At 32.5% G+C, this 25,361-nt stretch overlaps 2 protein-coding genes and 1 long non-coding RNA gene across 4 annotated transcripts; 2 read left to right on the forward strand and 1 right to left on the reverse strand.

The window, feature by feature from the left end:
* The first annotated feature begins 1,271 nt into the window (after nucleotides 1-1,271).
* On the forward strand, nucleotides 1,272-2,077 carry LOC120578031 (uncharacterized). Its single transcript, XR_005643986.1, has 2 exons — nucleotides 1,272-1,546; nucleotides 1,798-2,077. It is a non-coding gene; the product is annotated as an uncharacterized lncRNA (long non-coding RNA).
* An 11,063-nt stretch (nucleotides 2,078-13,140) lies between these two features.
* Nucleotides 13,141-18,135, forward strand: LOC11441149 (uncharacterized). Its single transcript, XM_003595016.4, has 5 exons — nucleotides 13,141-13,741; nucleotides 14,456-14,559; nucleotides 14,712-14,888; nucleotides 15,558-17,539; nucleotides 17,796-18,135. The coding sequence occupies exons 1-5, from the start codon at nucleotides 13,545-13,547 to the stop codon at nucleotides 17,943-17,945; spliced, it is 2,610 nt and encodes an 869-aa protein (XP_003595064.1). The 5' UTR covers nucleotides 13,141-13,544; the 3' UTR covers nucleotides 17,946-18,135.
* Nucleotides 18,136-21,240: 3,105 nt separating this feature from the next.
* LOC11441580 (uncharacterized) lies at nucleotides 21,241-25,361 on the reverse strand. 2 transcript variants are annotated; one of them, XM_024777231.2, is made up of 5 exons: nucleotides 25,084-25,361; nucleotides 24,056-24,279; nucleotides 22,403-22,630; nucleotides 22,097-22,245; nucleotides 21,241-21,808 (listed from the first exon to the last, which is right to left on the reverse strand). In XM_024777231.2, exons 1-5 carry the CDS (start codon nucleotides 25,174-25,176, stop codon nucleotides 21,615-21,617), a joined length of 888 nt encoding a protein of 295 aa, XP_024632999.1. In that variant the 5' UTR covers nucleotides 25,177-25,361; the 3' UTR covers nucleotides 21,241-21,614. The 2 variants fall into 2 exon arrangements, with proteins under 2 accessions (XP_024632999.1, XP_003595066.1); XM_003595018.4 differs by having other exon boundaries at nucleotides 22,403-22,633; nucleotides 25,084-25,357.

Raw genomic sequence — 25,361 nt, forward strand, 5'->3', positions numbered from 1 at the left:
ATGGCATTTCACCAAACTTTGATCATTGGTGGAAATTATTATTGGGAATCTTGTTGTAGAGAAAATTAGAAGAAACAGAAGTAAAATTTTTGAAGTAAGAATCGTCATAAATTGTTGATTGGATGAGAACTTGTAATTCAAAAGGGAAGTGGTAGCTTAGAGGCATATGTTATGTTTATATAAAGATTTAGATTTAGATAATGACAAGACTTTTTAGTGGTGTCTATATAATGTGAATAAATTGTTGTGATCATGCAAAACTTGTAAAACTCATTAAAAATGATAGAAAAATTTGAATGATTTAACTGACAAGACTTTTTAGTGGTGTCTATATAATGTGAATCAATTGAGTATTTTGTTTTACTATGTAATTCTATGCAAAACTTATATCCATTGAATTTTCTTCATATTTTTTTCAGGTGATTATGCATGTGGGAGATCCTGCATTGTTATGCAATATAATTTCCAAACAGAATAAAAGTTGTATGAGATGAGATCATATGAACTGTATCATTGTTGTAATGTTGTTCATTGAAAAACTGGTTGAATTCACATTGTCAACATTTCTACGTATTTCTGATTGAATCCTTCCACAAATCTTGAAGAGGATATAAGTTCAATGGATATAAGTTTCAAAGGATTGAATCCTTCATATTTTAACTTTCAAAGTTAAAATAAGATTTACAATTAAAATCTTAAATCAGAATTTGACTTCAAGGAACATTTGGATTTATAACTCTTTGATAGATACAAAATTAAGGTAAATCCCTAGACATAGACTGTGACTGTGATCCGGCTTCAAGTTCTTTGAATAACAAAGCTTGTACCTGTAAAAATAAAATCAACATGGGGTGAGATATTGAATTATCTTAGTGAGCTTTCCGACGCGGGACAAAAACAATCTTGCCATTGAACAAAGTTTTTCATAAGATGCAAGTATATTAAGGAAATTAAATATACTCGGTTAAAAGACATAAGTTAATTATGCACAATTAACATTACTATCCAATCACTTATTCTTAAAATTACCACTTATAAATAATATAAGCAATCCTCTTAAATCATCACTTATAAATAATATAATCAATCCTCTAGATTATCGAACGTGGAAAAACCTCAATAACCTAAACCAACCGACTTGTGAACATAAATGATCTTTATATCAGAACGATCACTGACAAGTCAGTTACCTCAACATTAATTGATAAGGTGGAGATATATTAGCTCCAATAAACGGTCTTTACATCAGAACTATCACTGACATAGCGTTATAATTATTTTTGGCACTTCTTTCTTATTTACAAGTTTTGCTTAGTCCCTTTTGATTTTGAACATAAAGATGAATGTGTATTACAAGCTTCATATAGATCTTGTACGTGAATTTAAATGTGTCCAATTCAGCATATTTGACTAACAATTTAAGCTACTTGTTGTAATTTGTGGGAGTGGAAACCAACTTTGAAGCATGATTTGTGGAATTTCATATCAAATCTAAAATTAGTGAGGTCTTTATGTCCATCAATACTTTGGTAACAATTGGCGAAAGGTTACAAAGGTCAGCAAAACCATACATGAAGGTACATATAAACTTTAATATCTTTAATTTGAACTTTGTTTATAATAATTTATAAGTTGGGAGCTTCACCTAAATATATCCCCCTATTATATTTTATAGGAATCTTCATTAAATGGCTTAATCATTTAGTTTGAAGCTATCAAGAGGAAGGATATTAAGCTTAAAGTTTGTTAGAGTATTTTAGCTTTTAAGTATGTAATTAGTTTGCTAATCTCTTGCAGGGAGAAACATAGTTAATAATATTTGTTTGACTAGAATCATATGCAATTGTTTCACTGAAAGATGGTAAACAATCTACAGCAACAATATGTGAAATACAATTTGGAGTTCCTTTCATTCAAATCGAATCATGATTAATAAAAAATAATTTAGATAAGAAATAAGTAAATTGATTTGCATTTCTAAGAATGATAACTATAAATAATTCCATAATTTTACTGGTCAAAGTTGTGTTGAGTAAATCACTAATGTGATATTTAATTAGTATTATTTTTATTTTTATTTGTTTGAGTTTTTGTTAGGCTAAATTGATGTGATTTTGTTCAAAGCAAAATGATTCTTAGACATATTATGGGTGCACATATTTTATATTTTTAATATTTTAATTTAATTAAAGTCCTCATGAGCTTAGCTCAGTTGGTATAGACAGTGTATAATAATATTCAAGGTCGTGGATTCGAACCCCGCCACCACAAAAAAAGAAAAATATAATAACTTCACATTAAAGGGTCAATGGATTGTTCATAACTCCTAGTTCGACCGAAAAAATTGTTGAAATTGTTAACTCAGAGATCATAACCTGGTGTTGAATCATAAAATCTCAATCAGAGTCACTTAAGTAGATATTAAATAGCTTCTTTGGGCTAGTTCAGCATAATAAAAATCAGTTGATTACTTTATGACTTTGATCAAACCATAAATAATTGTTCGTTTCTTCAATATTTTTTGGAATATGTAGGAGTGGTTACAAGCTTTGAAGATTCAGTTGTTGGATTTCATATTAAATCTGAAACTTCACGTTGAATTTTTAACTATTAAAATTAGTGAGGTCTCTCTTATGTCCATCAATACTTTAGTACCAATTGTTGAGAAGTTCTGGCGTATCCATGAGGTCGGGGGTGCGGATTATGAAAACTTCAATGAGTACTTATACGTATATAAGGAATTGGTTATATATGTTTTTAGCCCTAAAAATTCATTAAGTTCGTTTTTAGTTTTCCTTGAAAATGAATTTTTCTCCAAATTTTTGAAATTTGTCATTTTTATCTTATTTTATAAATAGATAAAGTGGCAATCGTCAATGAAAACTCCTGCATCAAATTTATAAAGCGACAACGGATGGCTAGTACTTGTTAATTCATCATCACGAATATCAAAGCGAAGCATCAAAAGAAGAAGTATTGATATTTGAACAAGTGAAATTAGACAAGGATTGCGAAACATTAGAATAGTCTAGCAAACCTTGAGACAGATAAAATTTCGTTCTTCAAGGATTCCAATAGCAATCACCCATGAGAATAGGTGTGGTTGCCAGAGGAACACACTCACTGAAACCGAAAGGAGATGTGATAGGCTTAAGAGAAACTTGTCTTTAGAAAGTGGGTCCAACATAAAATTCTAGGTTTAGGGTTTGGTTTGTGAAGGATTTGTCACCATGACAAACCAATAATCCTAAGGCACCTTTTTATTATTATTGTTATTTCCCTTTTTAAAACAAAATCCAAACTTTTCAACTCAAACTCTTTTCTAATCACCGTTGAAAGTTAATTGAATCAATAACTCTCTATTGGAACGATACTCTTTTATTATTACACCGGTAAATCGTGCATTTACGGATTTACTACATCACGATCCCACCTATTTGCCGCCACATGAGTCGTAAAATAATCCACCACCTTCTTACGAATCTCCAAGGGTGTAACCACCCAACCCTCATCCTCCCTCAACACCTTGATGGAATTTCTACTATTTCTTTGGGTTCACGTTAAGAATTTAGTGTTTATATATGTTGTGTTTTGATGATAGATGTTTCATTGCACTTCATCTTTCCCTGATATGTTTCAATGCCACATGGAACTATGGGTCATATTTAGATATTCTACTGAAACAAATTAGTATTCTATTAATTAACTACCAATTCAATCCCCAAAAAACCCAAGTGAAATCACAACCCAAATTATGTAACGTTTATGCCCATAATGCATTTTGCTCCCTAGCTAGTATGCCTCAATTGAAACCTCAAAGTCTTAATACAACATCAAACTATTCACAGCTTCAGCTCCTTCTCTGAGGCTTCTCTTATATCTTTAATCAACCCCACCTCCATCTTAGTTTATTTTCCTGCACATATATTAGAAAAGTGAATTTGAAATAATATATTTTCTGCTTACATGCTTTCAGACTTACATAAACTAAGGTATCAATTTTTATATATTTTCTGCAAGTGGTAGCGATGTAAAGAAGCCACCAATTCTTGATGTGGTTAAGAAAGTGAAGGGGAAAAATTGAGTATGATAATAATGGTAAGATTCATTTAGAAAGGTTTATGTTATTTGTCAATGTGAATGAGTTTAGGGATGTATTGAGAGATCAATGTGAATGAGTTTCGGGATGTATTTAGAAAAATGGAATGAGAGTAAAAAATGAGAAAGCAAGAGTGACAACCATTTTTGCTTCAGAAGGTTGGATGCTTCTCCCGCCCCAGATGGTGTAGCATTTATGATCAAAAGTGCTATCTGAGAAGACTAATGTAACCTCAACATGGATAGCAAAAAAGTTAAAAGGATCTTTAAACGCCGATCCTAATATGAGTTACAAATTAAATGTCACTTGAAAGGACCTTATTTATGGAGGGGTGCTACTGTCTGCTGTTTCACTAGATGCAAATAATGGACTTTTTCCATTAGCATTTGTAGTGGTTGAGATAGAGTGCAGAGACTCTTGGAGCTTTTTCCTAGACCAAGTGCAATGGGGAAGCCTCAACATGTTGAACCATTGTATTTGGGTGTTGAAAATGAAAAAAAAAAATGATGTGGAAGTGAGAGGAGATGAAAGAGTTAAACATGTTGAAATCTGACACGCAAGGGACACGTGGCGCATTCCAATTTTTCTGAAGCAGGCGTGTGAGATGCACCCGCATGCAAACAGGGCACATGAGCGGTCAGGAGCTGCGGAGAGAAAGAGAAATGGATAAAGACATGATACGTGGCGCGTTTCGATTGGCTGTGTGCCCATTATTTCACATTATGTTTGCTTTAATAATTATTTCAACTGTTTGCTTTAATACAAGACAATGACTTATATCGAATCCGTCAGTGTCCACCACACAATGTACTTATATATAGGGATTCATATTTACTTCCAATATCACAAATCTCATTCATATATACTTTCAAAATCACAAATCTCATTCAATCTACTTCCAAAATCACAAAAAACTATTCAATCTACTTTCAATATCACAAAAAACTATCAATGGTTCCTTTTGATATCGAATCCTACAAACAAAAACGTGATATTGAAGACACTTATATCGTCAACCGATTTATTCACATTAAGAATTTAGTGTTTATATATGTATTGTGTTTTGATGAATTTAGTGTTTTGATGATTTATTCACAAAATCGTTGTACACAAAGGTGTTAAAATCAACAAATAAAACCATAGTTTTGGTTCGAAACTTTATCTCAATGATTCGTCAAATGGTTGGAACACCATTATAAAAAAACAAAATTAATCATCCCAATCATAAAGGTTTGGATCCAACTCCAATTAGACAGTTTGATTTGATTCAGCAACTACAACCTGAATACCATCTTTGAAAATAATTCTATATAATAAAATCCTTTCAAAAATAGTTTAAAGAAAGAACATTAAAAAATTTAATACCAAATAAATTTTTTATTAATAAAAAATGGAAAACTAATATAGTTTTTGTTTTAAAATTCACTACTATTTTTTTAAAAAGAGGATACAAATCAGTCGCAAAATCCATTAAGCCTAGATTATTGAATCCGTCTCAATTTGCGGCGGAATACAGCTGTGGCAAAGATAAGAAATCCATCACTAAAATGTGTTCAAAAATAAGATGAAACATGATAATTTTCGTCCCGCTTGAAACATTCAATTTATGTGTTAAAAAAAGTAACACCTTTCAACACCTAGTAAAAAGTTACTAAAAAAAACACTTGGTAAAGAGGCTAAACAAGTTTAGCGAAATAGAATACTCCGCTTGGGGTGCAAATCTCCGCCAATGAAATATTTAAAGGAGAGAGTGCAGTTGACATCAATATCATTCAATTGCTTCAATGTTGAGGATCTCACATGAAGTAGTGGAAAATAAATGGTTTAGATATCACCGGACTCTCCAGTCACATGAGAGAATTTGCTCTCCTCCCTCTGCTCCTTAATAAAAAAAGAAATTAAAAAAATTGTTTTATATATAAGATAATGTCAAAAAATGTTAAGGTTGTTATAAAATTAATCCAAAGCATTGCAAGATATTGTACAACATAGAAAAGTAGAGAGAAAAGGATAAATGGAGAACAAGAGAGTATATTGTATTACTTCATGAGTGTGTATTTTACATTGCATATAGGTCCTATTTATAAGACACAAATATTGTAAGTTACAAGTGTATGAAGAGTCATAGGACTAAATGTAAATGGTAATGACTAAAGCCATTTACTCATGGGAGTTAGGGAATATAGAAAGCTTAGGATCAATGGACATCCAGATCATGCTAATATTATTATTCATAACACTCCCCCTTGGATGTCCATGAAAGATATGTCTCATTAAAACCTTTACTAGAGAAAAATCCGGTGGGAAAAAAAATTTAGTGAAGGAAAAAAAAGTATAACATCATTTTGTGTTATAATCTGCCTCGTTAAAAACCTTACCAGGAAAACCCAATGGGATAAAACCATGGTTAAGGAAAAGGAGTGCATAACACGTTTATGTCTCCCCCTCATAAAGACAATCATATATGAGACGAAGAAAGTCAAATAATCTTTTATACCGATCACTCAAAATCTTTACTTGGCAGTGATTCTGTAAAAAGATATCTTCATGTTCTTCTCTAAATTAGCAGTTCTTGAGGTATTATCTTCATTTTGAGTTGTTTCAAGTGCCCTTTTAAGAAAACCACGAGTTTCTTGTATTTGTAAAATCTCCATCCTTAATAAAAGAGCATTCTTCACTTCTTTGATGTAGTGTTAACGTTTCCATATGATCAAATAATATTGTTGTTTCTCTAAGATGAAACTTGTATGTTTGACTTTGCCACAATATCTATGTTTACTAATATTGACAAAATAAACTACCACAAAATATATATAATTAACAAAATACATTAGTGTCCTCACTTAAACTAAGATATGATACTTCAGGACCAATTCGAATTGTTCATCATATTTCTTGAGAACATGATATTTACTCACATCAAGTGACATCACAATCATTATATTACATAATCAACTAAATTTGTCCATATCAACCTTTATATAAAAAAATTTAAAATCTCATCACGAGTTCTAATAATATTTATACGATTATCATAAAATTGATTATAAGAAATTCATTTTCATATCCTTAAAATGGACAAATGATGTCATCTTTTCAATAACTTTGATAGTATGTCTTATGCAAATGAAATCCTTCAGGGAGTTTAATATAATCATCACTATCAAGTGAGCCATACAAATATATTGTAGCACATCTTTTATATAATTTGAGCCTTTCATGTGCTACTGAACTTAATCAAGTATGAAAAAGTTCTTGAATTCACTTCAGGTGAATATGTGTCTAAAGAATATGTCTCTTAAAAATATGAACATATCAAACTCCATATATATGTATTTTACCATTCTAATTCTCTTTTCGCGCGAAAAATCATACATATCTAATTAACTTCACATCTTCGAGTGTGTGGTCTACATGTCCAAAAAATTCAGCTTTACAAAGCGAGTTTGATTTCACTGGAATCGTCTCTTTCCATCTGCAGATATTTTCTTTTTCTATAATCTTTAATAGACTTGAATTCATGATCTTCATTATTACTTATCACATATAGCGCTATATTATATCCAAAAACACGTTGACGTTGACTTTACTTCGGTTCCATCTTATTTCATTGAGATCTTTCATTCATGACATAATTTTTTAATATTTCATAAGTTTCAGGTACCTGATTAGTTATTTTGGAACAAATAAATCAATTATGTCAGAAAACACTTTTAGATTCTATATCCTCGTTTGAGTTATCATTCCTTTAAGCTCCTTTTCTTATTCGAGAATTTTTATATTTGGAACCGATTGATCTACCATGCTTCAGGCACAGTTGAGACTCATTTGCATATTAAATTATCCGACAAGGACATCTATTTCATTTGGAGCATTAGCAGCTGATATTTGATTTATTTACCTTTGCAAATGAGTTATACCTTGAGGATCAAAACGAGACAATAATATTTCCTTTCAAATAATTTATTTGAACTTCAGGTTCACATTTTCAGCTGCTTATTATCTCCCCCTAATATTGGGAAAACTAATCCATCAATTGATATCAGCCTACTAGGCTGTAAATAAGTTGGCTCAATACAGTTAAGGATAGATGGAGATTCATATCAAATATTTTTTTTCAATATTCTTTCGAGATTTATCGTAGTTCATTATATTGGAGCAATTGTGATACACAGAACACATCCAAACATCCACTTAGATGAGAAATATTAGATTGTTAACCTAAAACCAATGATAAATTAAGGGGATAATTTATATATAGTATTGTGTTGGCTTGATGCGAATCAATAGCTCAACAACTTGTTGATTCCCAAAATTTAGTTTATAAGACATGGTCTCATAACCAAAATAGAGTTTATAAGGCATGACCTGATAAGTATCAATTATACAATTAACTTTAGACGTGTAAAGAATGGATCTTCAAGTCCATTTTTATGAGTATATGCTATTATTCAATATCAATTGACAAATGATACTTTTCAAATGCAAGTTCATAAAATAAACTCTTAGTCAAATTTGTTGACATAATAATCTCACGAACTTCCGGTTGTAGATATACATTTAAATTGTCAATTTTATCTGGGAACTAGTAACACACAATAGTTTTCTGACTCTTCAATATATATCCTTTTTTTTCAACTAGTTTCTGCATCATAATAGATCCGGGATAACCCAATCGGTATTGCCAACGATTTGTAAACTTCTGGTATACAATTATATGTGCTTCCATTGCACTAATAATATAATATGTAAAACATGTGCATCAATTTCACTTAATATATGTGTAAACAATATAGATGAAAAAACATGTAACTTTTTCACTACATTTACTTATCAAAAAAAAAAAAAAAAGTCTCCTAATATAGAGATATTCAACATATCCTTCATTTATTATTATTTTTTAGGCTAAAGTGCATTTTTCTACCCTTAACTTTCAAAAACTTGCAATTTTAACCTCATAAATACAAAAACTACAATTTTGATACCCCAAGAATTAACCCATTTGCAATAGTAGTCCTTTAGTTCAATTTTAACTCGTCAATGCCTATATGGCAGCCACGTGTGTAATTTATTGAATTAAAAAAAAAAAAAGTGCCACATAATCATTTATAAATTAAAAAAAATTAAAAAATCAGAAAAAAATTAAAAATAAATCCCTCACAACCATTTACCACACTAGTAACATAGTAAAAATAATGGTTCTCACTTGAAACACTAAAATAATCCTCACCATAAATTACTAATTTACCCTTACTCACAAAATGACCAAAATACCTCTTAGTCTAAAATGACTAAATTACCCTTCTAACACGAAAACCCATGAAAATGCACACAATGATAAATATTCACACACAAGCACGTATAAACACATATAAAACAATTTAAAAATAAATCTAGCGAAAATCGGATTATTACAAATACTATAGTGGATAATCTCACACGAAATGTGGGGACTGAAAGTAGTCGGATTTAGTGATCCAGGATAACTCCATACACATTAATATTTATTAATCTCCAGAATATTCTAATACTAATTTAATCACAACTAAAGTAATCCAGAGTTCTCTAACTGCTTCATCATTATTTAATTTTGAGAAGGTGAGTGGCGGTCAAATTTTTAATTATGGGATAGAATGCATGGCTTTTTGTTAATAAAATAATAATGATGATATCACCACTGCAGCCATTGGATTAACTGTGTTGATGAATGAACGTCTAAGATTGGCCTGTTGGTGACATGTAATTTTCTTGTAAGAAATCATCATTAATTAAACGTAAGGTTGAGTCATATTATATGCAATCATGCATGTCTATATCGTGTCCAATTCTTTGTCCCATGCTTCGTGGCCGGTGCTGCTTACTTTTCTAACAGTCATTATCAAAAGAGTACTTATATATATAAACAATCATTTGGAACAATTTTGATGATAACTTTCATTTCCTCTCTTCTCATTGATTCAAAATATTAGAAAGAGAAAAAGGAAGAGAAAATAAAAATATAATGTGAATATGAGAGAGAAAATTATCAAAAAATTGTAATAAAATGGTTGTACAAATATCATTTTTCTTATCAAAATGTGTTAAACAAAATCATCATGTAGAAATGCCATCAACATAACTTAAATAGCAGGGATGTTAGGTTTATAGGAATTGAGATTCCAACTTAGAAATTTTTACTTATTTGTTAAGGTGTATATTTTTTATAAATGGAGATGATCTCAACCTAACTTTGAGTGTAATAACATGTTATCTTGTTTGACTATCTTGTGTTTGAGTTATGTGGAATTAGAAATAGTAGGTTATTTAAAAATAAGGAAATCAACATTCATCAGATGCTAGTCAAAGTTAAACTTCCCTCTTTTAGGTGGATGAAAGCTAATCATGTCAATCTTAGCTTAAACTTTTAAATCTGGTGGTTGAACCATTTTGTTTGTTTGAGTATCGGCTAATCATATGTTTAAGTTTTGCGTGTGGTTACTTAACTTGTGTTGTAAACTCTTGAGGTCTTTTTGGCGTTTTTTTGCGTCAAGAATGATCCGCCTTTGGTGTTAATATAATCCATTTTTGCTTACTCAAAAAAAAAAACTTTGAATATAATAATTTTGTTAACTTTGTCTCTATCTAATCAATCATTTTATTAAAATAATTGATTTCAATAATTCACATTTATCAATTAAATACACAAAGGTCATCAAAACTAAAACATAACCCAAGTATTTTCTGTCCAAGACATTATATTTATCTGCATCATTAATATGCAATCAAGAACGTCGATTTCTTATAATAAAAACGTCATTAGTTCTTTTAAGAAAAAACGACAATAGTTCTAAAAAAAATCATAAAAAAGAGTTTTAAAAAAGACAATAATTCCAGTAAAAATATCAATAAATCTTAAAAAAATAATAATCGCCTTTAAAAGAAAGAAAACTTGAAGTAATTGCGTGAGGCCATGACTTTTTAGAAAAAACGTATGATGCTTTTTTTTTTTTGAAAGAACGCATGATGATTTTTCGTCCAACAATAAAATATCCGGTCATATTTTTTCCCAAAAATATATATATCACATAAAATTTATCCTTTTTTCTTCTTCTAAGAAACAGCTGTGAAATTAGAAGCAAGTACGCAACACAAGTGACCAAATCAGCCATCAATAATTTGTTCACAAAAAATGTTCCAAGATTAAAGCAGCCATCATTGACCAGAAGGTAACCCAAAATATTATCACTTTTAACCAATCACAACACAATAAAAATATATGTATATATCTACCAAAAAAAAAATATGTATACGTATATATTCAATCCAATAGAGTTTTTCTTTTAACAATAAAAAATGAATTATATTGATATGGTAGTCTCCTTAGCACAAGGTGTACCAAGAAGACCACAAATAATTACAAGGTTGTCAATCCATGAATACACAAAAAGGTTATCTGATATCCAAACATCTAAATGGGTTCGACCACCACAACTTAGAGCCATAAACAAAATTAGCCTTATTAGCTTTAAGCTACCATAACGATAAATACTTTACTTTTTCTAATAACCGTAGAATTGTATTTTCTAAATTTGTAAATAATCTATCATTGCGCTCATTCCATACAATCCAAGCATACACTAAAACCTTTAGAGGCACTTGGTTATGCCAAATTAAACCCGCCGCAGTTTCGACATGAATGGGTTCCTGAGAGGTTAAAAACCAATAGGCACCACAAACTGAATAACCCCTTATAGGGTCGATCTGCCACCCGCTATCATATTAGACTGCAAAGAAACACTAGAAAGTGAAAGTCACATACTCCCCCAACATGTCCACCTCTCAAGCCCCCCACAACCGTCAATCCAATAGACTTGCGTTGGGATTAGAGTCCAACGTAGCAAATTAATGTTTGAATTTTAATCAAGTTATATTTATAGTTAGTGTTTGAGTCGCCTCAAATATGAACATCTTCGATCAAAATGACTTATAATTTTTTTTTTATTATAAAAATTGTTATTTATTTATCTGTATCTTTTTTGAGCAAATTTATTTATCTATATATCAACTTATCTATTTATCTATCCATCTATATATACAAAAACTTTTTTATGAGATTATTTAAGTCTCTTTGATTTAATCATGGGTCTTGAGTTCGATCCCAATATTAAGAATGCAACAACTTTAAAACTGACAAGAGAGAGAACCATGCTCTTTTTTTGGTTGAATGCAAAGGAGGAAAAAAAAAGACACTAGGAACGAGGCTCAATATGTGACATCGAGCCACACCACATTTTCCAACTTTGGGATAGGAATCTGTCGAAAGGTCATACTTCACTTTGAAGAGTGTCTGAGCTCGGCTAAGAAATCAGCATAGAAATTGCTCCATTGAAAAGAAATGTTAGGAATATACTTCTTTAAATCAAACATCTTTATCAACAAAGAAACATATTCATGTGTATGCGAATGTTGAAGAAGATGGACGACTTATAAAAGAATAATTCTCTTTGTTATAATCTTATGTTCAGTTTGATAAAAGTATATTGAATAGTTGATAAATTGGCTTATAGATGATAACTAATAACCTAGTTTATAGATGATAGCAGATAGGCTAACTGGTTGAATTTTAATGTTTGGTAAAATTAACGATTAACAATTCAATATCTCTTACTTTACATTTGTGATAACGGTGAATACACAAATATTTGACAATGACACTCAAAATCATTTTTCCCTTTTTTCTGTAAGTCAAGAGAAAAGACAGACATCAAAAGAAAATAACGACATCGCATTTTTTCTTTCTTTCACTTATATATTTTTCTTAATTTATATGAAATGATCAAAATACTCTATTATTTTGAGATAGAGGGACTACTATTTCCTATAATTTAAGCAAAAACTAAATATAAAATATTATATCATGGAATACATTTGGCAAAATTTATACCATGGAATATTCAAGTCACAAGTGGAAAGAAAGAAGATAATAATGAAGGCCACAAGATGATGTGGAATTTTAGAAGAATAAGACAACTCAACATACCTTCCAACAAGTCAAGCAACACAAACACAACACAATCACATTTTTTGCACCATCACCTTTATTCATTGCACCATCACCTTTTTTACACCATCATCCCTTTTTCTCTACACAAAAACAAACTTCTTATTCTCTTCTCCACAAATAATTGAGAGAAAAAAAAAAATTATACAAATCTTCACATTATTGAATTTCTCTGCAAATTATTAACTCACCTCAATTCTCAATTTCTCTTTAAATTCACCTTTCAACCTCAATTTAATAACCCTTTTGTTTCAATTCAAGAAACAAAGCAAAATCAAGTAAATTAGGGTTTTGCTTCTTCAATTGAATTCAACAGAATTTGGGCATATTCTGTAAAGTTCATTTTTTTTTCTGAATTTTCATTGCATTTGAGCATCTGGGTCGGATTGAAAATTCTTCACGGTCATGCATCAAGCTGTGGTGGATCCATTGTTGCCGCCGAATTTGAGCTCCGACTCTGTTTCTCGGAGATCGGCACCGGAGAAAGGGAGATTTGGTGATCTTAGAGGGTTGCAGTGGCGTATAAATCTTGGGGTTTTGCCATCTTCTGTTTCAGCTACCATTGATGATCTTCGTCGTGTTACTGCTGATTGTAGAAGAAGGTAAATTAGCTTCGAAATCAAGTGTTTCAGTGTTTGTATTTTATTTTTTGAGTTTTGTGTTTAATTGGTTTGCATATTATTTAATTGGATACCTTAATGCTTATTGATTGATTGATTATATGGCCCTATTTGGATAAACATCTTATTTGCAGCTTACAGCATAAGCACTGATCATGATAAGAGCTTATGTCTAGCAAAAGATAAAATGAAGTTAAATTGTTTTCATATAAGCTGTTTTCGTAAGCTATCTTGGAGAACTCGTGAAAATAAGCTGAAAACAGCTCATGAACAATGTCATAAGTTGTTTTCATAAGTTCTCCCAAACGGTCTCACAGAACTTATTCCAAACAGCCCCTATATAAGATGCTGATTTTGTTTCAATATAGTTAGTTTTGATACTCAACAATAAAAAATGTTCCGCTGAAATTTTGTTGTTCAGCTGATTTAGTTTTGAATCTATGAATTTTGTTAAAAGAAGCACTATTATAATCTTCTGTGTTGATATATCTTCCTTTGAGACTATAAATTAGCATATGCAATTTCATTGGCAGAAAATGGAAGAAGATTAAGCTGTTCATTGTTTACCTGGTATTGTAAAGAAGAGTTGTTTTTTATGTTTGTCTTAATTGCTCAGTAGAAGTTAATGCACTTTGCAAGCTAACTGTGTTTCTTGCGTACACGCATAGTAATCATGAACTGTATTTGTCTTGTTAGGTATGCCAGTTTGAGAAGGCGCCTCCTTGTTGAAGCCCCTATTCCAAAGAATGGAAGGAATTCACCGACTCTTGAAATGGACAATCCACTTTCACAAAATCCAGGTAAGCCCTTGTAACTTTCCAAATTTCTGGTAAAAACTCAGCAGAGATAAAAGATGAATATTTATAATAGATAGTTATCCTTCTCTGTTTCGTGCCAGAATGAAAATTTTAATTTTTAGCTGTGATGAATATAACATGACCTTTACATGCAGATAGTACATGGAGTCGCTTTTTCCGCAATGCAGAACTGGAAAGATTGGTTGATCAGGATTTGTCACGTTTATACCCAGAACATGGAAGTTATTTCCAAACACCAGGGTGCCAAGGCATGTTGAGACGGATTTTATTGCTATGGTGTCTAAAGCATCCAGACTGTGGTTATAGACAAGGTAAATTTCTCAGACAAGCAATAATTTCAAACAATATATCAATCTTAATTAAATTCTCCTCCATTTTGTTTATGGTCATTTGAACAGAAAAGAGTGTGTGTGTGTGTGTGTTTTTATTTTTTGAATGGCAAATGTTAGTATGTTATTTGTTACGTTAGTTTTTTCTCCTTGCTAGGACTTGAACCCAAGACCTCCAACTTTTGAACCCTTAGCTCAAACCAGTTGAGCTACCCAACCCTCCGTGTGTTTGTGTTTAACTATTATCTATCACATGTTTAAATGTTAAGGGGATGCATAAATACTTGTAGCTATGGCAATGGATTTTAGCTTGTGATTTTTTTTAATCATTTTGTCGTTACAGCCCACTAGTTATTAGCTACTTTTGCATTTATTATTGCTCCAAAATCTATAAAGATGTGTGCATTTTACGCTATAAAATTTTGCTGTTATATTGTCAAATTTATTTGTTATTTAAAAGGAAAAGTTATATAAAAGAGTGCCAAAAATTAAGTGATTAAATTGTTGAGAAATCTATATATGGTTAAATGTGAATTCAATCTGTTTGGCTTCCCTTCTTTTAGATAACTAGTTTGTGTTCTTGTTATATGATGTGAAAATAAATAGTTTACTTTACATTAATGGATTGCTTTTGTCCACTTAATTTTATAGGAATGCATGAATTACTTGCTCCTTTTCTCTATGTTCTCCAAGTTGATTTGGAGCGCCTCTCAGAAGTTCGGAAGCTTTATGAAGACCATTTTACAGACAGATTCGATGGTCTTTTATGTCAAGAGAATGATCTTACATACAGCTTTGATTTTAGGAAATCTCCTGACATGATGGAGGATGAAATTGGCTCCCATGGAAATGCATCAAAAGCCAATAGTCTTGACGAACTTGAACCTGAGATACAGTCCATTGTATTACTAAGTGATGCATATGGAGCTGAAGGTGAACTCGGCATTGTATTGTCAGAGAAATTCATGGAACATGATGCTTACTGTATGTTTGATGCTTTAATGAAGGGGGCCAATGGTTCAGTTGCAATGGCCGATTTCTTCTCTACCTCTCCTGTACCTGGCTCCCATACTGGCTTGCCTCCTGTCATTGAAGCTTCTATGGCATTGTATCATTTGTTATCTCTTGCTGATTCTTCTCTTCATAGCCATCTTTTGGACCTTGAGGTTGAGCCACAGTACTTCTATCTTCGATGGTTGCGAGTTTTATTTGGACGAGAATTTTCACTTGACAAACTATTAGTCATTTGGGATGAGATCTTTGCATCAGATAATAGCAAAGTGGAAAGTAGTGCTGATGAAAACATAGATTACGGGTTCAGGATCTTACATTCACCTCGAGGAGCATTTATCTCCGCTATTGCTGTAGCAATGTTACTTCATTTGAGATCTTCTCTACTTGCAACTGAAAACCCTACAACCTGTCTCCAAAGATTACTAAACTTCCCCGAAAACGTTACTATTGAAAAACTACTACAGAAGGCTAAAACCTTGCAGGATCTTGCTTTAAGTATTGATATTTCATCCCCGTCACTTTTGCTTGTAGGGTCTCATTACCAAAGTAAAACAACATCTACAAGAGCGGTTAGCCTTCCGTCTGAATCTGTGTCTCCAAAAACTCCTCTGAATTTTATACCTGATAGTTACTGGGAAGAAAAGTGGAGAGTTGCTCAAAAGGCCGAAGACCGTAAGCAAGATGGTGTAGAAAATCAGGTTCCGACTCGGAAGAAAGGATGGACGGAAAAGATGAAATTACGTTTGAGAAGAACAGAATCTGACCCACCTCCATCAAGGGTTCTAAGCGGACAAAGGGGATCTAAGCCATCGTTTAGGCGCAGTTTGTTAGAAGATCTGCGTAAAGCACTTGGCGCTGAGGAAAACACAGAACACGAGCAGCATCATGATGATATCTTAAGCGAGCAGGATAATCTTTCTGAAGCAGTTGAAGTAGAGCAACAAGAAAGTAGCTGTAATAGCGACAACAATTCTGATGATAATTGTCCGAGTGGAAATTCTGGACATGAGGAAGAATCGTCTATATATTCTGACTCTGCTAGTCCTCCTAATGAGGCCAATGATCATGAAATCGCTTCAGAGAAAAACAGTGCTGCATCTTTTTTATCCCTAGATGAATGCAACGAAGCTTTAGATACCAGTCCTATTGATTCACCCCTTCCACTCTCTGATCCACCTGAGAACATACCTCCAACATCTGTGTGCAATAATAACGACCAAGGAAATAATCAAGGCAATGAAACTTCAGATACCAGTACAAGTGTTTCACCCTCTCCAATCTCTGATCCTTCTCATAACTTACCTCAGACATCAGGGTGCAATAATGATGATGAAGGAAGTTCAGCCACACAACCTAAAGACGGAAAACAGAATAAATTCCAGTGGTTTTGGAAGTTTGGACGGAACACCGTTGAGGCTATCTCCGAGAAAGTAGGAGGTGGTGCTGCCGAAGCTACAAAGTCTGCCAACATTATTAGCAATCAAAGTAATTCACCGCCGCCAGCCTCACCTGCTGCTAATGGACATTGTAGTTCTGTTAGCGGCAGAGGAGATTCCGTTGACCAAAATGTGATGGGCACTTTGAAGAATATCGGGCAGTCTATGCTTGACCATATTCAGGTAAAATTCTTCCCTACTGCCACTCTTATTCTTAATGGTTTAATTATGAAATGGGTTGAATAAAATTTGGGTCATGTTTGGATAAACTATTTCATTAAGCACTTTTTGCATTAAGTGGAAATGGAATGGTTGGGACTAAGCATATTTTTTCCAATTTGATTTTGGCTTAACATGAAATCCTATAGACCTCAAAACTGGTGTCCTTTTTTCCCTGGTTTCAAACTTGTTATCTTAAAGATTGCTTTTCGTGGTGCAGGTGATTGAATCTGTTTTCCAACAGGATCGAGGCCAGGGAGCCTCATCGGAGAACTTATCTAAAAATGTTCTTGTTGGAAAAGGGCAGGTTACTGCCATGCAAGCTCTAAAGGAGCTTCGGAAAATCAGCAATCTTTTGTCTGAGATGTGAATCTTGTTTTGACATATGTATATACATTTTTGTAAATTACAATTCTTTTGCCCCAATAAAGAAATGAGTTCCTTTTCTGCATTCTTGTATCACACCAAAGTTTTGCAAATATTCAGTATTTCGCTGAGATGAATATGTAAAATGTAAATACATGCATCCAGATTTACATAAATCAATAAAATTATGATAATCAATAACTCTTATTTGTGCTTATGTGCGTATGGCTTTGCTTGGTTGCAAACCATGTTTTGCATTTAAAATCCAATACTAAGTTGCCAAGGTTATAAAATTCAAGTGATTGTTTTTGGATCATAAATTTAGTCTGGAATTGTTGCAAGAGGATTTGGTGCAGTTGATTTGATAAAGTTGTATGTAAATAATTCAATAATGATCCAATGACCAAAATCAGTGTCGTAACTCTTTGTATTAGTTATGTTTAATCATTAATTTTGTAGATTGAATTGTTGGGCACTTTGGCTGCTATAATTTCAAAGACTAAATATACAATTCAATAAAACACACATCACACATGCAAGTTCCACTTCTTTCAATTGTACTTTTATCCCTCCTTTATATCAAAGTGCCTTACTAGACACGTCACTCTTCTTATCATTCCAATTTCTATACTTATCCTTGCCACCTTGCACCTACTCAAATTTTGTCATTTTTAAATCCATTATGCCAATGTTCTTTTTAACTCATTTGACTTCATTTTCAACTTGAAAGGAATTTACAAAAGCAGGAATTAAGGTAGAAAGTAGCACTTCAGCTACCACCAATAATTTGCAAACACCAACCAATTCATCAAAAATGCTAACAATTGTTCTGAAGACATTGTTTAACAAACTAAAAGAAATTTTTTTTCTATAAAAATTATATAATTAATATTTTGCCAAGTCTTTAATTTATATTTTCAAAACAATTTATTTATATGAATTCTTTAAACCATATTTTTAAGACACTTATTAACATGCTCATAAACTTACCGATATATCAAGAAAACTAATAAAAAGAAAGGAAAAAGGGGAAATATACCAAAACCCAAGCAAAACAAAACTACTATTTAAACCAATAATTAGGTAAACCTACCATATTCTTAAATAAATCAACATCTATAAAGTTAGGATAGTGTTCCATCGATGAAAGCTTTGTTTAGTAAATCCATGAGAGACACATTTATTTGCACGTTATTGTCTTCACCGTAAAGTCGAAAACATAAAGCTCATCTTAGTAGTCAACTACAAACCATTAGTATTCCGTCCATTCCTCAATTGCCAAGCAATAATGCTTGCATTTTTTTTATATACATAAAAATAATGCTTATAGACTTGAAAACAAAAATCACTAACTTTGAATTATACTTGAACCACAAACTATGCCAACCATTCAGTCTTCAACTCCATAAAGTCTTGGATTTTCCATTCTCCACTTCCCTCAAGTTACTTCCCCACTTATTAACAATATTATAATTTTTTTTTGTGAAAGGGATACTATGATGATTACTATAATCTAAACTATTCCCTCCGTCCCTAATTATAAGACCCTTTTACTAAAATCACGGGAATTAAGAAAGCGGATATTTGTATTAAAGTTGTTTGTAATCACTATTGTTTTTACAATTTTATCCTTAAGACAGAGAGTTAGTTTATGTTTTCCATATGCTACTTATTGTTGATTGAAGAAAAAGATGTATAATAAATAGGGGCATGTATGTAAAGAAATAATTAATGTAGTTGGAAATGACAAAAGGGTCTTATAAAAAGGGACAAAAAAAATTCTCAAAAGGGTCTTATAATTAGGGACGGAATAATAAATAAAGTAAAAGTATGTACGAAACACAATAGACCACCCATAGGAGCATAGTTTTGAAACCCGGACCGGTCCGACCGTGAACCGGAAGGTGTGCCTGTTCGAGCCTTTTATCGGATCGGCCATGTAATTAAACCGGCTCAAACCGATAAGACTCGTTAAAAACCGGCTAAAACCGGTGACTAGGCCGGTTTTTTGATCCAATCCGGTTTAATTTTTATTCTTACATTTTTTTTTTCGTAATTAGTCATTTATTAGATTTAATATGCATTAAATGTAATTAAAGCCTAAGTAAATGAGCGCAATTTAAGGAAAGAAATACATTGACATTTGATTTTTGTAGAGAAATAAAAATTTGAAAAAATTGTATGCTAGGATTCGAACTGCACACATGAGAGGGGACGACTGTGAATTTAACTACTGCACCATCTATTTGTTTGTGTAAAATAATGAAATATATTATATATGTATGTATGCTGCATCTTCATTTTTTTAAAAGCAAAAAACACATCGTTGTTTTTTTCTTCAAAAAGATCACATGATCTTTAAATGTCTCTATTTTCACAATAATAATAATAAATACCCCATAAAAAGTAATATGCATATAATTTTTTTAAAATTTAGATATTATATTAATATTAATAAATATGAAAAAAAATCTACTTCCTCTCAACAAAATATAGGTATACCTTTTAAAAAAAATAACTAATATATATTACATGTTAGTTTTTTTTAGTTTTTAAATGGCCGAGTCATCGGTTCGACCCGATCTAATATGGTTAAATACCTATAAAAATTTAATATTAACACCGGGTCATATGACCGAGTCATCTGGTTTAATTCGATTCAGTTATGCGATTCAACCAGTGATTCAGTGGTTCCACCATTAACTCATTGACCCAATACCCATGCCGAATCGATGACCGAGCCGAGTTTTAAAACTATGCATAGGAGTAATGCAATTTGCAACAATTTCCACAAGTTAGCAAGATAGTAATTGAGTTTTTTTTCTTTCCAACCTAACGTATCCAAAAAAAACCATTTGTTTGGAAAAATACTCTCACTTGTTGCTTTCACTTTATTGCTTGAATTTAAAGAATTTGTCTAAACCCTCCAAAATCATTTTTAAATACACATTTTGAGTTCCTTCACTATTTTATGAGGATTTTGTATTACGAAGAAGAAAAAAATGAAACTCCAAAACCCTCCCTTTAAAATATCCTCTATACCTTTAACTTCCTCCTTTTTTTTCTTCCCAAAGTCTCCCCTCCAATCTCCCAAACAGACCCTTGGGTTTATAGACCCTTCTCCATCCCACCCAAGAAAAAGAAGAAAATATATCAAAATAGAAGTCAACAGGATTGACTCAAATGCCACTATCAGTTCACTAGAAGGCACCATAGCTCATGTTTTGCAGAAATTGCCTATCAATTAAAAGAATTATACGGCACTATGCTTATGAATTAAATTGACGAATTTTTCTGCATGATTCCGCAGACAAACTCCTGACAATTAAATGAATTGAAGGAAATTTGGAAAATTTGGAGGACATTGAAAAGAAACAACTCATCAAACACTACCAATCATAAACAGACACCAGGGGTGGATTAACAACTGCCCCTCTGAAGTACAAATTACTTCCCTGTGCCCTGGAAGCCATAAAAACTGTTCTATCAACAATCCAAGTAATGATACAAAAATGACACCTTATAAATTATCACCATAGTTTTGTTTTCTGCTGGATTATAGTTGCACCTAAATATGTATTAGTTATGACGCTTGAAACTTCTGTTGCTATACACCTTATCATATTCGGGAAAACCCTCTCCTATTTTCTGGTATGCTGTCACAGACAATAAGTCAATCCATATGATTGTGGAACCCAGGAAGCAGGGAAGTGATAAATCCAAAAACAATCATCTGGATCTCCTTTACAATGCCCCACCACTGGTTGCCACCATTGCCTCTGCCAGCTTCTGGGACATTCTCATTCTCAATTGCACGGTCTGCACCATTAGCAGGCTGGTTCTCAATGGCAGCATCAGGTTGACCCTCTGCCGATAGTTAATGACAAACAAAGGTAAAGCGTATGTCAGTAATGATTGAAACTTAAATTGTACCTTCCATGAGAAACCAGTTCCACGTATTTGAAACAGGTAACCCATCCCAAAAGGAAATTAATAAATGGTTTAAATAAATAAAAAATGACGTTCATAAGCTTCCAAGAAACATACCCCCCAAATTACATTACATATTGCATCAACTCTCTTTTAATACTAATGTTTCCCGGCCAACAGAAGCAAATGCAAACTCATTTGAATAAAATAGTAAGCAAATCATACCTGCTGGAGGAGCATTGGCAACCACCTGCCCTGCAGGAGGTACATTTTCAGCCCTGGCTGCAGGTCTTGGTGGACGAGGAGGTGCTGCAGCTCTTTGCATATTTTGTGAAAGCCATCTTACAATCGGTGTCAGAGCTCCAGTTTGGTATCTGTAACACATCTCAATTGATTAAATACAACAGCTTACATTCACAGTATAAGCATTATCTAGTTCAGTGATATAACATGGCACATATTATAAGGACAACAAGTTTGATAATATTATTTGCAGAATCACTTTTTGAAGAAAAACGAGTTAACACTTACAAATATACAAGAACAGCGAATAAAATAAGGACAACAAGCCTCTGCCTTGATCCATCTTGGTTGAACAAAAAGATAACAGCTGCCAGCTTCAACATAAGAAGCAAATCGATTTGAAATGCAATTTGAAATCTCCTTACAACAACTTGTCTCTGAGGTGCAGGCTGCTGAGGATGTTGTTGCTGTGCTGCTTGCCCCTGATTTTCACCGGCAGCAGCTTCAGAACTTGGCCTACTGATAAGCATGACCACCCAGTTAAAAAGAAGCACTACTATTAACGAACATATTTATCCACTAAAAATAAATACGTTAAAACTTTAAAGTCAAATTTTGACCCAAAAAAAATGAATTGTATTTATGTTTCTTTCCTTGAGATCAGGTGTGCATATGAATTGAACACGCAGTCAAGCTCTGAATGTCACTCGTGGAAAAGAAAAATATAATTCAATGATGTAACAAAGAACTTCAAAAGAATGTGGTAGAACTAAAATTGATGTATGATCTTATAAGAACGCCTAAGGTTTACCCCCAAGACCAGCACGAGCTGCCAGGAAATCAGAATCAGGGCTAATTTTCCTTGAATGCTTAGATGCTGAATCCTTTTGCAAATATGACCTATTAATTAATTTATGAAAAACTCTGTCCAAGAAATATTAAAACAGCCCCCTCCCATTAGAAATCATCATATGAGAAAAACCTATGCCTGCCTTTTGCAATTTAACTTGAATGCATTAAAATGTATACTTGGTTAAAAATGATGATATAATATTATCATTCTTAAACAACACAAATACCTAATCAAATATTATACCAAAAAACTATAGTAGATAACATGCTGCTAATGCAGGATTTTATAGTTGAATCAAGTAAAAAGGGAAGAGAAATGGCCATTTTGATGCCACCATAAAACCATCAATGTCTGACAAGTGGCAGCCATTAAACCTCCTTTGTCACATTCTAGCAGTTGCAGCTGCTTTGAATAATGTAATTTTAACCTTTTTATTTTATATTTTGACAATCCAAATAAGTACCTTTCCTCTGCACAATAACCATTGTTGACCCGGTCAATATAGAAAGTCCTAGAAATATCATGGTCTGTTTAGTTTGAAAATAAATCTTATTATTTGCTGTTTTCGCTTTTAATAGCAAAACTGTAATCTTAATTCATGTTCTCAAACTACTTCTTGAACAAACTTTTGAGATAGGGAAATAAATAAAGTGAAAGTAAGGCGGCAGTTTTTTGTAATTAAATGTGAAACAGGAAATAAAAATTTAAAACATTTCTCAAACCAAACAGACCCTCGACAGTTCACCCTGACAGAAACAAAATATGGAACATTACAATTACAATTATAAACATTCTAATGTATTTTCCAATATATCCATGTTACAAAATACGCTTAAATAAATATCAACATAAGTAAAAAAACCATTTAAACTGTGCTACAACTGGGCCTATAAAAAGGTATAAATATATTAATTTATTTTCCAAAATACCTATAAAATATGCTTATATAACAAAATGACTATTAATTCCTCTAAATCATGCTATCACTAAGCTTCACATGCAAGGACTAAATATCATTCTAACAAAATAACTAGCTACTTAAATACAAAGAATGAATATCATTGTAAAAAAAATAACAAGCCACTTACGTAGGTGTGCGGTAAGTCAATGGAATCAGGGTGTTGTATGGAAGTCCGGTAACATGTCTATCAAAAGGATTAACAGGAACAGCATATAAGCCAGCTCCACGGTTTGCATGTTCCTCAGTTTGTGGTGGAGTCAACCCTGGAATCAATGCAGGGTGCATACCAGGAAACATTTGGTAATATCCAGCCGGATAGGCCGGCAAATTGGAAAAAGTCGGGACCTGAAACTACAATACACAGAAGAAATAATCACCACCATTTAACACATGAATTCAGAACAACATCAAAAACAACTCTGAGCACATGCCCATTCACATATTCACAAAGCAAGCACAAAATGTGTAAAAATGGTATAAAACAAAGATCCATGGATGCAATTTGCGCCATGATATGTATGTTTCCGATGTTGCCGAGACTGCAATGCAACTACGAATTATGAAGCATTGACACACACACACAAACACTAGACGCGACACTTACACGTTGACGCCAGTAATAATTTAATAAAATGGCAAAATTTAATGTAATCACGTGTGTTGGTGGTGTCAGTGTCGGGTGTCAGTGTCGGACACGTGGCACGCCTATGACGAATGAGGCTGCATTGAGTGCTTTTGACCACGTTCCTCTTTAATATCAAATATCACAAACTGCAACCGTTGCCACTAACTCAATTTAAAACCTTACTTATAATAAATACAATCATTTAAACACAATTTTGAGCTAAATTTGGTTCTTAACACACAAAAATGCTAAATTAGTTTGTTAACACATAAAATGGCTGAATGAGACCCATCTTGAAATTTTTTCTATTTCGCTTAAATTGGTGTTCTACGAGCTCGTATCTGTAAATTTATTTTTTAAAAATACGAATTTGAAACAAACATAATAATACAATAATCATAATAAACCCTAGCTTGAGTTCAATTGCATCAAAATGGGTATCGTGAATTGGTTATTTAATCAATTAAACGAACAATTAGGCATGAAAATTGCGTAACGAAAGTGAAATTGAAGTGAATTGCAAAAACTACCTGAGATGGATCTTGTGGCGATTTCTGCGAAGAAGAAGAAGGCGGAAGAGGTTGTGAAGTAAACGGCACCGTTTCGGGAGCGTTTTCTGCCATTGTAGTTTGATTGATTAAATTACTCGATTGAAATTTTAGGAATTTGATTTCACGAATGCGAAATTTTGAAATTTTTTAGATTTGAGATTTTTGGTAGTTGAAGAAGGTGAAAGGAAAATTTAACTCATTGGATTGAGGATGTTTTATTGTTTTCGTTTTCGTGGGAGAATTGTTGTTATTGCGTG

This window comes from Medicago truncatula, chromosome 2 (genome assembly GCF_003473485.1).
Source record: "Medicago truncatula cultivar Jemalong A17 chromosome 2, MtrunA17r5.0-ANR, whole genome shotgun sequence".
Lineage (NCBI taxonomy): Eukaryota > Viridiplantae > Streptophyta > Magnoliopsida > Fabales > Fabaceae > Medicago > Medicago truncatula.